The 15,751-nt window shown below is 41.3% G+C and overlaps 1 protein-coding gene across 2 annotated transcripts; it reads left to right on the top strand.

The window, feature by feature from the left end:
• Positions 1 to 155: 155 nt before the first annotated feature.
• On the top strand, positions 156 to 4,297 carry TTC32 (tetratricopeptide repeat domain 32). 2 transcript variants are annotated; one of them, XM_064364257.1, is made up of 3 exons: positions 156 to 436; positions 3,049 to 3,215; positions 3,952 to 4,297. In XM_064364257.1, exons 1-3 carry the CDS (start codon positions 285 to 287, stop codon positions 4,086 to 4,088), a joined length of 456 nt encoding a protein of 151 aa, XP_064220327.1. In that variant the 5' UTR covers positions 156 to 284; the 3' UTR covers positions 4,089 to 4,297. The 2 variants fall into 2 exon arrangements, with proteins under 2 accessions (XP_064220327.1, XP_064220328.1); XM_064364258.1 differs by lacking the exon at positions 156 to 436 and adding an exon at positions 692 to 1,109.
• Positions 4,298 to 15,751: the final 11,454 nt, after the last annotated feature.

The following is a 15,751-nucleotide window of genomic DNA, read 5'->3' as shown; positions in this document are numbered from 1 at the left end:
TTGGAAATCAGTTTGCGACCACGCATCCACGCCTCTTCTGGTAAACGAGGCAGTGGGGTCCAACGGTACCAACGACAGAACCGTATCTCTCGGGGGTCACTGCAAACGCCCGCCTGCAGCGTAACAGTTATCTCGCGAGACGACGGGTCCCCAAAAGGCACAAACTTAGCGCCAAGGTTGGCTGTGAAGGTAGATTCCAGGGTGCGGAAGTGGCTTTGTGGTGCCACCTCTAACCGCTCAGAGGTCAATCCCCATTCTACACCGAAAACTAGGCCTTGCCTGCTATGGAAGAGCAGCAGGGGCAAGAGAGCCATGCAACCCTAGCACTCGCCCAGGCTCGTTTCAACAAGGGCGAGTACGTGGAGGCCGAAGCGCTATACTCCGCTTACATTCGCCAGTGCGCCTGCGTGTCCTCCAGCGGCGAGAGTCCTGGGAGGTAACTATCGCGAGACCTGGGGCCGCGGCGACCCCGGGGTTGAGGCGACGTTGGAGCCGTCTGGGCTTCCAGCTTTGGTGCTGGAGCTCACCGGCGACGTTTATCATACATAACCCAGCACTAGGACTGAACAGGCTGACGTTCGTTTTTCTAGAAAGGCCGAGGCGAGGCCTAGAACGAGGGCAGCGGAGAACAAGGGGAGGGAGCCCCCCCGCGAGGAGCCATCTGCCGGTACGGTGCGGAGAGCTTCCGGGAACCGAGCCGCCTACGCGGTCCTCGGGCGCGGGCCGCCCCCTCTCACCCCGCCGTCTCTTCTTCCACGTTCTGCACTGCCACCCAGAGACTTAGGATAGATCGGGATTTTCCATTTGTGATTTTAGCTGGCGGGAAATCTGCGACCTGGGAAGGGAAGCTGAACACTAAGGACTTGATTCTTAACCTGTTTGTTACACTCATATGGAATTAAACTAGAAAGATAAAATTGCCTTCTCATTTCAATAACACACCAGAATAATGAAGTTTCTGAACAGGCAATAAGATGATACCATCATCCTTTCCTCAGTGCACCTCCCCCATAAAAAAGATAGTAAACATAGAAAACGAAACTATTCATGTTTCAGGCTCTAAGAATTGACTTACCTAGTAGATTTCAGAAAGTATTCATCCGCACCAGGTATGCTGATGCTGTCTAGTTTTGTTATTCTTCCTTCTTTGCACATCTCAGCCTAAGAACACGAGTGTCTGTAGCAAATATAATAACTATACCTTACCAGCACAGGAAAGACAGTTGTCATAGCGCAGAAGGGAGTTCATCATACCTGAATTCCAGTCTTGGCACTGCCGCATGGCTAATGTCTCGGCCTCAGTTTCTCATCTGTAAAATAAACTTTCAATTTCCTGATAGCTCTAAAATTCTAGGAACTCATGGATTGAAACTGAATTCTGTCATTTCAGCTTTTTCCCTTCAATTTATCTTTTGGAGCTTACATTTATTTTTAAAGTATTAGGTCACTGAATCATTTTGAAACAATATTTGCGATTTTTGAATGCCTTTCACTTTGAATGGTTTGTGACATTTTCTTTTAATAAGTATAGCTTTAGTCATAACTCTAATTTCCAAAATATTATTTCTTTGCGAAAGTTAGCAAATCCTAAAAGTCCACATTTGGATTAGGTAACTTGAATGAATTCCATTATAAGAAATACTATCATTACAAAAATTTTAATATTACAAAAAAATTTCAGCTTCCACTGTTAGTCCATTTCTTTATAATATGAAACAAAATTTCCATATGAAAAATAGTCTTTTAGAATTTGATTTAATGAGATCTAATTCCGAATCTAACATTCTATGATTCTCTGAATATATTAATATATAAGTATTAAAAACTTATAACAATAATTTTGAAGCTTTGATTTAATGACCTAATGACTAAAACCTTACTGGCATTCTGAGATTTCGTTTTGTGTTTTTCTTCAAACTCTCTGTTGGGAGCAGTTCAACTATGGTCATTTCAGACATAGATGAAGGGGAGTGGTGCCCTCTTGTAATCTAGGTTTTAATAGGGGTACTTAGTGGCATCCAGAAGTATCCTTACACCCAGTCTCTATCACAGCTCATAGAATAGACATTTTCTAGAATTCCAGCAGTTCCTCTCCATCATTAGCAAACTTGGTTTGAAGAAGGCCCTTGGGCTGTGAGTGCCTCTCAGGGTAGCAGTAGTTACAATCCCTGTCTGAAATCTCAAGGATCAAGATATTAAGAAAAGTAGCTTTTATTTACACTAACTGCAGTCACAGGTATTTTTGAAGGACTATACTTTTTACTACGGGGTATTACAAAGAAGTGACAGATGAGTTCTGTTTGGTTCTAATTTGAGAACTGCTTTGGGAAAAAAGAAAGGGAAACAGAATCATTTCTGACTCAGAGCAGAGCCACTAATGTTCTCTGTGCAGACAAAGGTTCAGGGCAGCCAGGGTTTGTGACCTGTTGAGCTGGTGGTTGGTCAGAGCTACAGCCAGCCTGGCATTGGGGAGGATGCCAGCTGAGGCTGGAGGGAGGGCAACTCTGTCCCCAGAGATCACTTCCTGGGGATCGATCATAGCATGTTGAATTTTACCTAGCATTAACTTTAGTTCTTTATTGGTGGAAAATGATTTCAAATCTCATTGTTTTAAGATCACTTAAAAATTTGAGAATGAAATTGATTCACATTGTGACGTGGCCATAGGAAACTTGGGCTTTGGGCTGGCTTTTCCTCTTTGTTCAGCATTTATCTTACTTGTCTTCTTTGCCTTGCTGGTGAGTGCTTAGAAAATGAACAATCATTTTAATGTTATTTTCAGCAGAACAAGTTGGTAGTAAACACACTATAAAGTTAGTATGCTTTTCAGGTTGACATTGTAGTGGTTTAACCCTACAAAAGTAGATAACAGGGTTAAACAAAATTGATTTCATTTCTATTTGTACGTTTTTTTCTTCAGCTTGGTTTTTCAGTGTTGATGCTGCATGTTACAGGCTGTGAAGTTTGACAGTACCCAAAATAGAATGAAAGTGGAAATGAGAGGAATTTGGTAACACGTTGTTTTTAATGTGAACTTTTTGTTTAAAGCAAATGCAGCCCTGAGGATTTGGCTACTGCATATAACAACAGGGGGCAAATCAAGTACTTCAGGGTTGATTTTTATGAAGCCATGGATGACTACACATCTGCCATAGAAGTCCAACCCAATTTTGAAGTTCCATATTACAACAGAGGGTTGATACTGTATAGGCTGGGTAAGAATTTTTTTTCTTTTTGGCTTTTGTCATTGACTGTATTCTGTTATTTCAGAGCTCGCAAATGTTGTAAAACTAACATGGTAATCAAGTTTTAAAGTTATGTGAAATTTAGGTTTAGAGCTTGGAACAAAGGAAGCCTCCCTGAGTTTATTTTAGGCTTTTGATAGGCGTTATAGATTACAGCAGAGCACTGGGGTGGGAATTGGACCTGGGCACAGGAGTCGGGGTGACCCCATTATTTTGTGCTTGTGCATTCCCAGCTGCGAAATGAGGGCAATTCAGATGATCACCTGTGAAACTTTTCTGAGTTAAAATCTTCAAAGACATACAAGACAATAGAAAGTGAAGTTCAGATTCTTGGATTAAAGGGACCATAGGTACTCTTTCTCATTTAAAGTGTCAAAAAGAAAACTGGTTTTCTGTTTCTTAATTTTACTGCAATTATGTAAAACAGGCTATACAGTTTTGTTAAAATTTTAAGATGATTGCTAATATTTACCTGTTAAATCTCAATAAATAAACCCATAGCTAATTTTAGGTGTGTTATTCCCTAAGGGCACACAAAACACATCTCTATATTATCATTAAGATAAAAAAATTCCTTTACTAGAAGTGATTGAAGGCTCATAAATAAATATAAAATCAAAAGTATGTGTATCAATGCTTTGCCATGAATAATATATAGAAATACTCAGTTTCTTTTCTCTTTTCCATTTTTTGGGTTCTGGTACAGGATATTTTGATGATGCTTTGGAAGATTTCAAGAAGGTATTAGACTTAAATCCTGGATTTCAAGATGCTACTTTGAGCTTAAAACAGACTATTCTAGACAAAGAAGAAAAACAAAGAAGAAATGTTGAAAAAAATTGAAATTTTTAACTTAATTCCTTATATCTGCATCTAGTTATCAATAATTTAAAATAGATATTGAGCTATTTTGATTTATATTTAAGAAATTAATACATTAGCACTGAAAGTTAATATGTTTAAGGTAGTTAATTTCAGGTGTAATGGTTTTTTTATGAAGTGTAAATACCAATGTATATGTGTATATTATTAAATATTACAGTAAAAAGGAATGTGTGGTGTTTTCTTCAGTAAAACTATTTTTGTAATTTTTTTATTCTCAACTTTTTATTTTAAAAATGTTATACCTACAGAAAAGTTGAAAGTATAATGAAATACAAACTCTTCAATTAGATTCATTAGTTGTTAACATTGTGCCACATTTGCACAAAAAGTTATATAAATATATAACTTTTTGCTGAACCCTTTGAAAATAAGGTGCAGCGATCACAGTACTTCGCCTCTAAATATTTCAGCCTACATTTTCTGAAATTGAAGACATCCTCCTTTATAACCACAACACCATTATAATACCTAATAAAATAAGTAATTATGTAATGTCAGCCATTCCAGCCTGTATTCCAAAGTGTGTAGATTTTTATTTGATTTGGATCTAGAGCCAGTAAGTTTCATTGCATTTTTTTTTTAATGTCTCTCTCAGTTCTTTTAATCTAGTTAGTCCCTGTCCATTTTCTCCCCCTAGTATTGGCTTTGAGAGTAAGGCTATTTTATATGCTAGGCTACAGAGACCTAACATTTAGGCTTAAAAATAAACATGTCCTACAAGAGAATAATTTGAAAGAATTACACTTGATTTTCTCAAGTAATCATTGATAAAATGCTTTATGATTTAAATATTGAACATAATTTTCTGTCTCTGGATAATGACAATTATCATCAACATTTACTGACTACTATAAGCCAAGCACTGTCCAAACCTTTCTATAATTTAGTGATTGGGTAGGAATGTATAGAGAGGTGAGGAAATTACAAAAAGCACTTAGTAAATATAAAGCTTTAAAAAAAATCTCTTTTATTTGGGTGCTGCCAACAAACAATTAGGCCCTGATGAGGCTGTCAAAAACCGGGAAGAACTTGAAGGGAAAGCAAGCCGGAGCCAGCCATATGCCATCTACATGTTTTGGTTTTTATTGTTTGGTTTCCAGAGATTTACACCCTGCATCTCAGATCCCCAAACTAGTTTTTTGATTTTTTTTTTAAACTCTGCCTCCCAGGTTCAAGCAATTCTCCTGCCTCACTCCCAAACTAGTTTTTTACTGCTATCGAAAAGCTGTTCTGTGGTGGAAATTACCCTAATCAGGAGAAAGGAAAGTGTCTTTGCTTTGTGTCTCCAGAGTCATTTCTGTGGCCTCAGATGCAATCAGCAGCAGCAGCCTTAAAATATTTTTTATATGTTTGAGTGATCTCATGAAGCAGAAAAGTAATTGCCTTGTTTGAAGCTCTTAAGTAATATCTGGCAAAATACATGGAGAATTTGGGCTGTAGGTAAGTGAATATTAAGAGGAAATTAGGTTTGATGGCCTAGAAACAAAGTCTCTGTTTCTGGAATTATCCACATTTTCCAAAATGGTTTATCTTTCTATTTGTTGGAAATCTAAAAAAAAAAAAATTATAAAATTGCATGAAAATGTAGAAAAATCCCTTTTAGGAAAACTTTTTTTAAAAAAGCAAGTTCCCTAGGCCATGACACCCAGAGTAGCAAATGCTTAATGTTTAACTTTTATTTTTATTTTCTCTTGACTCATATTCTCTTTACTCCTGACTGGGATCAGATGGAATATGAAAAGGAAAAATTGTTTAAAATTTTCATGTGATTCGTTAGATTTTATTCAAAATTTCTTCATCCTTTATCATTAAAAAAAAAAGTTACTGAAGTTCTGAATCAGCACTTGCTGACTGGAGACCCAGGCACTCATTTTCTCTTGTCTTGTTACTGGAAATAACTAAAGAATAATTCATTTACCTTGTTGAGCTTTGAAACTTTAGGCATTATTCAGATTCTTAGTTTCTGATTGACCAAATAATACCTTTGATACTTACTTTGAAAGGTATTCATTATCATTCATAATTCCCCATCTCAGTATTTATTTCCTTTTTCTACTAGAAAAATATGTTTTCCAATTTTTTTCTCTATGAAAACAGAATTGTGGTTTGTTATTTCTCTTTCACAAAGTGAGGTAAGATAGGATAAAATGGATTTAAGTTACTTTTAAGTTTAGAAAAATGACTCCTAACAGTAGTTGAAAAGTGTGGAGCTATTTTTTTTTTTCTGAAATCTGGAACTGAATAAAATCCACGGATTGACTTTATGATAGCAAAGCAAATATCCAGGTCAGCTTTTAGTCATTATCTTTTTGCTCTTTTGCTCTGTCTCTTTGGTTTTCTGTTTTTCACTGGCTTGTCTATGCTCTCAATCCTAAATGTAGTCTTGGCTCCCTGCCATTTTGCAGGCCTTAAATCTCTCTCGATGGGCATGATATAGTTCAACCCTACCTACCACTCAGCGTTTACACTGAATCTCATCTCAATGTCCCCCTTTCTGCCAAGTCTAGCTCCCTTAAAAATTTAACTCAAAAGTAAAGTTTGTGTATAAACCGTAATAGCATGGATTTATTTTTCTTTTTTGAGACAGGGTCTCACTCTGTTGACCAGGCTGGATTGCAGTGGCATGATGACAGCTCACTGCAGCCTTGACCTCCCTGAGCTCAGGTGATCCTCCTACCTCAATCTCCTAAGTAGCTTGGACTATAGGCATGCGCCATCATGCCCAGCTAATTTTTGTATATTTTGTAGAGATGGGGTTTCATCACATTGCCTAGGCTGAGCATGAATGTTTACTATGCTAGTTTTTTGTTTTATTAAGATATAATTCACATATCATGTAGTTCACCCATTTAAACTGTACAGTTCAATGGTGTGAAGGTATATTCAGAGTGTCTGCACCATTTTTCAAGGTTTTTGGATATTCTGGTCTTGCATGCAAACTGCACTTAATAAAGTTATAACACAGAAAAACTTGTATGCAAATTAATGACTAAACATGAGAGTGCTTCAAAAACATAACAGCTCAGCTGGGCATGGTGGCTCATGCCTGTAATCCCAGCTACTTGGGAGGCTGAGGCAGAAGAATTGCTTGAACCTGAGAGGCAGAGGTTGCAGTCAGCCAAGATCGCACCACTGCACTCTAGCCTGGGTGGCAGAATGAGACTCCGTCTCAACAAACAAACAAAAAACACAACAGCTCATGCACAAAACAGATCTAAGAGTTTTAAAAGGTGCTGCTTCTGGATTCATCCAAATATGTGGCACAATTGTCTCATGTGTTGTTCTCTAACTACAAATGTGTTGAGTAAATCAGAGAGCTCATCTCTGCCTGAAACTGATGCTGAATTTATTTAGTGTTTAGTGTTAACACTTTGTTAAGCACAGCAATATGTTTAGGTTAACTAATACTCTGGTTTAGGTTAACATATCGCTGTGCTAAACAAATTGTTGACAAACGTGGTATAGCTTTTCAAGAGCATAGGGAAAAGCTGCCTGTTTGCTGTGTAAGCTAGGTGTGTAATTTTTAACAATTTCTGCATCAATTCACATTGGTGTTTTCTGTATTTCTCAAAAACGTGACAGTAAATTGTGAGAATAGAATGCCCATAATTTAAAATGGTGGTTGGTAAGAGAGGGAGAGGGAGATTTGTTAATTTCACATCTAACGTTAGGGGACCTCAAAGGACACCATTTCACTCTACAGAAAGGAAAGAAGGATGATAAGTATAGTTATTTCTGTTTTTGGAAAAACAAAGCAATTGATACAATTAAAACACATAGTTTATCCTTTTTAAAATCACAGGAAGGTAAAAAAAAAAACACATCATGTAGCAAGGCAAATTATAAAACAAGCAACCTATAAGGAAGCACTGAAACAGATTATGAATATGCATGTAATAGTAAGGAACACAACAGTGTAATCCCAGGTTTGTATGTGTCATCGCAAAATCACGCATATGGCAGTTCAGTGAAGGTCTCATTTTGCATAGAGGATGAAGCTAAGAAATTCAGTAACTTGTGCAAGGTTATGTCCAAAATCCATATAAATATTAAAAGCTGCAGTGGGTATCAATGTTTGTGCTGCTGGCATCAACTCACAGCAGATATGTAGACTTTTTTTTTTCTTTTTTTGGTCCTGATACAAAATTTAAATTGTTCATAAAATGTTTTAGTACCCAGCAGAGTGAGTATCAAAACAATGTTAAAGTACATTTTAATATAATGGAATATTATTACAATGCCCACATTGCTTGGTGGTCATTTTTCTCATTAAAAACAGGCACAAAAGATGATGAAAAGCAGATTAATTTTAAGAGCAAACTCCATTTGGAAACTAGAAAGCTGCAGCTGCCAATATGTAAATTTTTATCTTATGTCAAAAAAAGCATCCAATACTTAAGAATAAGGCAAAAGGATTTGCATGTCATTTCGGTATCATGCCAGCAGACCCACTCAGCGACTGTTTAATTCTCTCAGGGGGCAGTGTGTGTACCTTTCTTTGATTTTCTATTTACCCTTGATTAGGGCCCAGCCTCTGTGAGGTTACACCTAACTTGTAGATTTTTGTCCAGAGGAGATGCAATGAATTCTGTATGGTAGAAAAGATAACCCCAAAGGTTTTGACTTTATTGCCCTGAAGAACGTTAACCAGTTTTGTATTTAACCTAGCAACTTGATTCCCAAATTCTTTCTTCATGGGTCATAAGTACTCAGTTATTCTAATGCTCTTTTACCACTCTGGCGTTCTCTATTAATGAGTTAAACATTTCTCACGTTTCCATTCCGTATTTTTACAAGAACCAGGCTTAACTTTAAAAACATTTTGGCACTACTACTGAAGAAACAACAAAAAACGCTTGGTATGGTTTGGCTCTGTTCCCACCCAAAATCTCATCTTGAATTGTAATCCCCTTAATCCCCACGTGTCAAGGGAGCCACCAGGTGGAGGTAATTGAATCACAGGGCTGTTTCCCCCGTTCTGTTCTCGTGATAGTGAGTGAGTGCTCACGAGATCTGATGGTTTTCAAGTGTTGGCAAGTTCCTCCTTCCGTCATTCTTCCTACTGCCTTGTGAAGAAGGTGCCTTGCTTCCCCTTCCACCATGAATGTAAGTTCCCTGAGGCCTTCCCAGCCATGCTGAACTGAGTCAATTAAACCTCTTTCCCCTATAAATGACCCAGTCTTGGGCAGTTCTTTATAGCAGTGTGAAAACGGACTAATACAACCCTTAAGTAGAATTTATTATTACATAGTCACATTATTTCTAGCAGAAATAAGAGCAAAGAAGGACTGAAAAGTTTCAATTTTTTTCTATTGCCTATTTTTTTCTTTTTTTGAGACAGAGTCTCACTCTGTCAGCCAGGCTGGAGTGCAGTGGTGTGATCTTGGCTCACTGCAACCTCTGCCTTCCAGGTTCAAGGGATTCTCCTGCCTCAGCCTCCTGAGTAGCTGGGATTATAGGTGCACGCAACCACACCTGGCTAATTTTTATATTTTCTTTTCTTTTCTTTTTCTTTTTGAGACAGAGTCTTGCTCTATGGCCTGGCTGGAGTGCAGTGGCGTGATGCCGGCTCACTGCAACTTCCATTTTCCAGTTTCAAGCAATTCTCCTGCCTCAGCCTCCCGAGTAGCTGAGACTACAGGCACGCACCACCACGCCTGGCTAATTTTTTGTATTTTTAGTAGACACAGGGTTTCACCATGTTGGTCAGGCTGGTCTCCAACTCCTGACCTCATGATCCTCCCGCCTCTAAAGTGCTGGGATTACAGGCGTGAGCCACTGTACCTGGCCCGCCTATTTCTTTAAACTATTACAACAATTCTTGTTTGGATGTGTGGAAGCTTAATTGAGCTCTGGCTGAAGCAAAGTATAAGGAAGGCCATCACATTCAATTTAAACACGTAAAAAATACTCCTTTTAAATGTGGCAAAACCTGCAGAATATAAGGTAAAGAGCATTTCCTATCTATCCTTCTAGACCTTTTTCTTTGTACAAATACATGGGCACATGTATGCAGATACATGTACAGAATTATTGTATACATATTATTATTCAGTAACAACTTATTATTTTAAACATTTTTATGTGTAATAACTTAGAAGTCGTCTTCATTCTGCTTTGACACATAATTTTTAAAGCTGCATCAAAAATTCTTGCCAATTTCTTGTTATAAAATTAATACACAGCTGTGGTAATAAAACAGTACAGGAGGTATAAATGAAAAGTAGGACCGCCCCACCTTTCATGTTTTTCTCTAGAGCTAACCATTTTTAACCAGAAAAACTAGAAACAAAGGGTTAAAAGGCTTCCTTTCCTATTGCTGCTAGTCACATCTTGAAAGAGTTACTATTAGTTCTGTTCACCACCTGAGTGGTTCTTTTCCCTCTAGGCAATTCTGACTCCTGTGTACCAAGAATACCTTTGAATATATTCTTTTGGCATCACATTTATTTGAACCTATTTCCACTTTATTGGAAAGCTCTTTTTAAGATCTCAGAGTTGATGTTGTGCAAACTTACAGCATCCCAGACAGACCTTCTGCTTCTCTCCCATCGCAGCTATGGTGTCTGTAACTGTCCTGTATCTCAGGCCAGACTTGGTCCCAGTGCTCCCCAGCAGCAAACACCGTGGGTTCCTACCTCGAGATGAATCCCAATTCCAGAAGTTTTCATCTCATCCGCTACCACCCAAGGTGAAGACGTCAGCCCTTCTGTATTGTAAGTCTCTTGCTTTGTCAGTTTTACCTCCAAAGTCAGTTTCAACACAGCCACCAGAGTGAAGGTTTGAGAGCGCGCAGTGGCATCTCTCAGTGAGAAGCGGAGTCCTCATGAAGGCTCACGCTGAGGAACTTTCACGTGCTGTTTTCTCCCTGCCTTACCATGTGGCTTTATCCTGGCCCTTCTCTGACCACTCTTTTTAAAATAGCAAACCCTCATCATACTCATCTCATTTTTTTTTTCCTGTTTACTCACACCATGTTCTTATTTTATCTGTCTTTCCCCCACTGGAAGGCAAGCTCTGGGAGGGCAGGGATTTTTGTCTGTTTAATTTACAGTTGCATCCTCAGCACTATGGCCTGGCTTGCAGAAGGACCTTACATGTGTTGAATGGATAAATGAATTTGTTATCATAATCTGCTCAGTAACATGCTATTTAGAGCTTGCAGATTCATCACTGGCTAATAGGTATGGGGTGGATAAGTGTGACCCCTTCTCAGCTGACCTTGAGAATAGGGCCTGATTTATAGTTCAGCGTTGATTTTATTTAAAACGGGTCACTATTCTAGTTTAATTTAGAGAAAAAGTCCCCCTAAAAAACAAGGTCAAATTCAGCAGAGAATATAGCTTTATAAACTATAAAGGTATCTGTTAGGAGTTGAATTGGGTCCCCCAAAAAGATATGTTGGAGTTTCAGCAACCAGTACCTCAGAATGTGACCCTATTGGGAATAAAGTTATGACAGATCTAATTAGTTAAGATGCAGGTGGAGTAGGGTGGGTCCTTATAGATAGCTCATGTGACTGATGTCCCTACAAGAAAAAGGAAATTTGGACACAGACACTGGGGAGAACGGCTTCCGAAGACAGAGGTGGAGACTGGAGTGGTTCTGCCAAAAGCCAAGGAACACCCAGGGATGCCAGAGCCTGGAAAAAGAAAGCAAGGAAGGGTTTCCAGCTCCCCAGGGGTGAGGTCCATCCCCTAGAGGCTTCGGTGGGAGCACAGCCAACACCTTGATTTTGGACTTCTCAGTCTCCAGGACTGTGAGAGAATAAATTTCTGTTGTTATAAGCCACTCAGTTTGTAGTACCTTGTTGCAGCACTGCTGGGGAAACCCAACAAATATGAAGTTCATTTTCAAATGACAGGCCTTTTGCACATGAACGCTCATGTTCCTGCACCTACAAATGCAGCTCTATTGAAGAAAAGGTGAGACTTTTGTTAGAACAAACCTGAAAACAAAAGACTTAAGGCAGGGGAGGGGAAAGAGGGCGCTATTATTCCTTTATTTGATCATGACCCTCACTGGATCAGGAGAGGAACCCATGACTAAACACCGTACAGAACATGCTGGTTTGCTCTGGCTGCCTGCTGAGAAATTCATAACCACCCCATGTGGCTCCAAGACACTCGACGCTTGGAGAACTGAGGCTTCTCTGACTTGAGATTGGAAATGAAAAGTGGGAGTCACTTCATGCTGCCAAACAACAAACCATTACTAACAAGCCAGGTGAAAAAATAACCCGGTTGGCTGAGCAGGCAGGATTGGGAGCTGTCAGTCTGGGACTTGCAGAACAAGAATTATTTCCATTATGAAGACCAGCTGCCAGTAGACTTCCTGGAACTGCACCAGCCTCTTGCCTGGGGAGGGTGGGGTGGAGGCAGATGGAGCCAGGCGCCTGCATGCAAGGCCCAAGCCTCGGTCTGTCACTCATCTGTGGCAATGGCCAGTGTCCACTCCTCTGTACTTGCTATTCTCAGTCCCACCACCCTGCCTGTGCTCAAGTTTCTCTCCCAGAATACAGCCTTTTCCTCACTGATTTAAATCCTGCTCATTCTTCAGGGACCAGCCCAAGTCCTAATAACTACCATTAAACCTTCCCTACCAATATCAACCCAAACTCATCGCATTCTCTAAGTTCCGTTGCACTCTGGTCTAGATGGAGCACGCTTGCTACTGAACGGGGACCACAGATTGGCAGCATTGGCATCCCTGGGGAGCTTGTTAGAAATGCAGACCCCCAGCCCTGTATGGGATGGGCTGAATCAGAGCTTACATTTTACCGAGGCCCCGTGTGCACACTAAGGTATGGGGAGCACTGTCTGCAGCGCTGGTTCTCAGAGCATGGTCTATGGACCAGCAGCACCTAGGACCATGTTAGAAATGCAAAATTTGGGCCTTACCTCAAACTAAGTGAATCTAGCTCCCTGGGGGTGGGTCCCGCCATCTGTGTTTTAACAAGCCCCCTGGGGAGTCTGAGGCACACTCAAGTTTGAGAACCACTTCCATATCATCTGGCCCAGCATCTAATTCCAGGATGCTCTTCCATTTCATGTGTGTGTCTCCCTCTTCAAGACGTGGACCCTGAAGGCAGGAGCCATGTTGGTTGCTTGTCTCTCTGGCACTCAGAGTAGTTTCAACAGGGTGATTGACGTCCCAGGGTAACTGATCAGTTTTCCTTCCCCCTCTCTGCCCTATGCAAGAACAAGGGAGGCTGAAGAGAAGGAAAGAGGAGGAAAGGGCCAGTGGAAGATGACCCTTTTTGTTTTCCCAAGTCTCTGGAGGGTTTGAGTTTTCGTGGGAGGTTGGGGCGCATTATGCTGCTTCTCTCAAATTGGAGACCATTGTTACTATGTAATTTTATGTGGTGTCCTGATTTGATCCAGAATTGTCTCCAATAGTTTTATGTGGGTTTTCTCCCTGGAAAAAGTTTTTATTGAGATTGAGCAAATAAAGCAATGCTGGCTAACTGTTCCCTTTTCTGGATCGACATGTCTTTCATCTGGGCAAGCGGCGGTGGTCAGCTTCCCTGGCTTGCAGGACCAGCAAGGAAGATTTTCAGACGTGACTAATGTATAGGCTCTTTGGACTTCCTACTCATGAACTCTCATAAAACGCGCTTTGTTCCATCATCACCAATTAACGCAGCAGCAAGCAGTCCTGGGCTGGGGAGCAGCCAGTCCTCGCCTTTCGTGCACTTCCTCCTCAGGCTGGCTGTGAGCTTTCAGATCGCCAGACATAATTCCTTTTGAATTGCTTAATGGACATACAATTTTAATCAGTCAGAGGACACTTGAGTTGGAAGGAACTGGAGAGATCATCTACTCCTTTGTTTTACAGGTAAAGGTTCTGGCTTAAAGGTTATGCAGTTGGTTAACAGAATTATGACCCAATCCTGCCCTTCCAGTTCTCCATTTAAGAATAACAGTGACTTCCAGTTAGTCAAACATTCCCCAGTGTACACTTATTTTCATTAATCCTGACAGCAAACCTTAGACTTATCCCAAGATTCAATTCTGTGCCCAGGACCATCCTCCCAGATTGGAGTCCCATCGGCCCAGCCCTGTGACGAAATGTGCAAAGTCCCAGAAACCTGATTCAGAGAAGAATGCTGTGGACCCTGAAGTCATGCCCCTGAGGCAGACAGGACACCCCATGGCACAGCTAAGTTGCAGGGCACATGTCTCAAGCTGGAGCTGTGGGAATGAAAGCTGGCGTAAGATATTTTGGGAGAAGAGGCACAGACCTGATATGATTACATCTCCATCTATTCAAATGCTGCTTATAATCTGACTTACAATTATGGGAAGGAGGATGGTGATTTCACATAAAAGCCCAGGTACCGAGGACAGCAACCTACCTGGAACAGGGGTAGAGAAACTGGAGAACCTTCCAGCAAGGCGCCTGCCATTTCCATGTGTCCTCATTTAAGCCTCATGATTATTCTTTCAAGACTGTCATTGTTTCTATTTTACTAAAGGGACAATCAGGGAGTTAAGGTAGACTGGAGTCAAAGCTAGAGGGCTCCAGATTCTTTTTCTTGCCTCTAAGCTGCTTCTAGGGTGAACAACTTGCTGCAGTTGCCCAGGACTCAGTTTTGAAGCTGAAAGGCTGGCATCCTGGGAAGCCCCTCTGCTCAGGGCAAGCCTCGGTCCTCCCTCTTCTTGCCCTGGAGGGAATAGGAGTTCTTGACAGGCGCCATCCTGGCCTCGCAGGGCCCGAGTTCAGCCTGTTTTGCTCAGTTGATCGGCGCCTGGCACCAGGGCAGGGCTGGCTGCTTGGTTGGGGTGGAGGGGGGATGTGGCCCTCAGCCCCGGGCAGGCTGCTGATCTGCCAGCTGCTGTCACACCCCATTTTACTGTGAAACGCTGGTCGCCAACAGGAGAGTGCTGCCTGCCTGGTTCTACTCTAATTCACACCTACAAGAAGTGGAACGTGAGGGAGAAAACAGGAAGACAAGTGACTCAGCCGTCAGGGAAGCCAGTTCCCGCTGTTTCTGCCTTGGGCCAAATTTAGGTGCAAGGGTCAAAAACTTACTCAGAATTAGCTCAAGTCAAAGGGACATTAAGGATACGAGTCTCATGGAAACAGGAATGAGCTTCATGTCCAGGCAGTAGGAGAGTGTAGAGGGGCAGCTCGCCCACCAGTCCTCCCCAGCCAGCCTCCCAGGTTCCTGAGAGGCCTAGTAACCGGCACTGGGTTTTGAAACCAAACAGTAATGCAGACAGGCAGATCCAGTGGGGATGTTGGGCTTCTTTGGGAATAGGACTGGGTTGCAGGATGCAGCTTAGAGGGGACACTCCAACAATAGAGCCTCAGAATTCAGACATGATCCTGGATGTGGCAGGTACTGCCATGGGGGCAGGGGAGGGTGTGGGCGGCGGCTGCTGCTGCCCAGGTAAGGTTTATGGTAAGAAGGAGACAGAGCTGCACATACTCTGAAAGCAGGCACCCCCAGTTGTGTAAGGGGAGTGACCAAGGGGCTGAGCTATGCAGTTTTTTTTTTTTTTTTTTTTTAACTAACCTACAACCTCCCCTCCCCCAAGCAATCAGGGAAGTCACTGTCTCAGGGTGGCGCAAAGAGAGAGAGGGAAGAGGCAGAGAGATGGCAGGAATGTCATAGC

Source organism: Aotus nancymaae, unplaced genomic scaffold (assembly GCF_030222135.1).
Source record: "Aotus nancymaae isolate 86718 unplaced genomic scaffold, 86718_ANA_hifiasm-v0.15.2.pri h1tg000057l, whole genome shotgun sequence".
In the NCBI taxonomy this organism is placed as follows: Eukaryota; Metazoa; Chordata; class Mammalia; order Primates; family Aotidae; genus Aotus; species Aotus nancymaae.
This window is presented reverse-complemented; position numbering and strand designations above follow the sequence as displayed.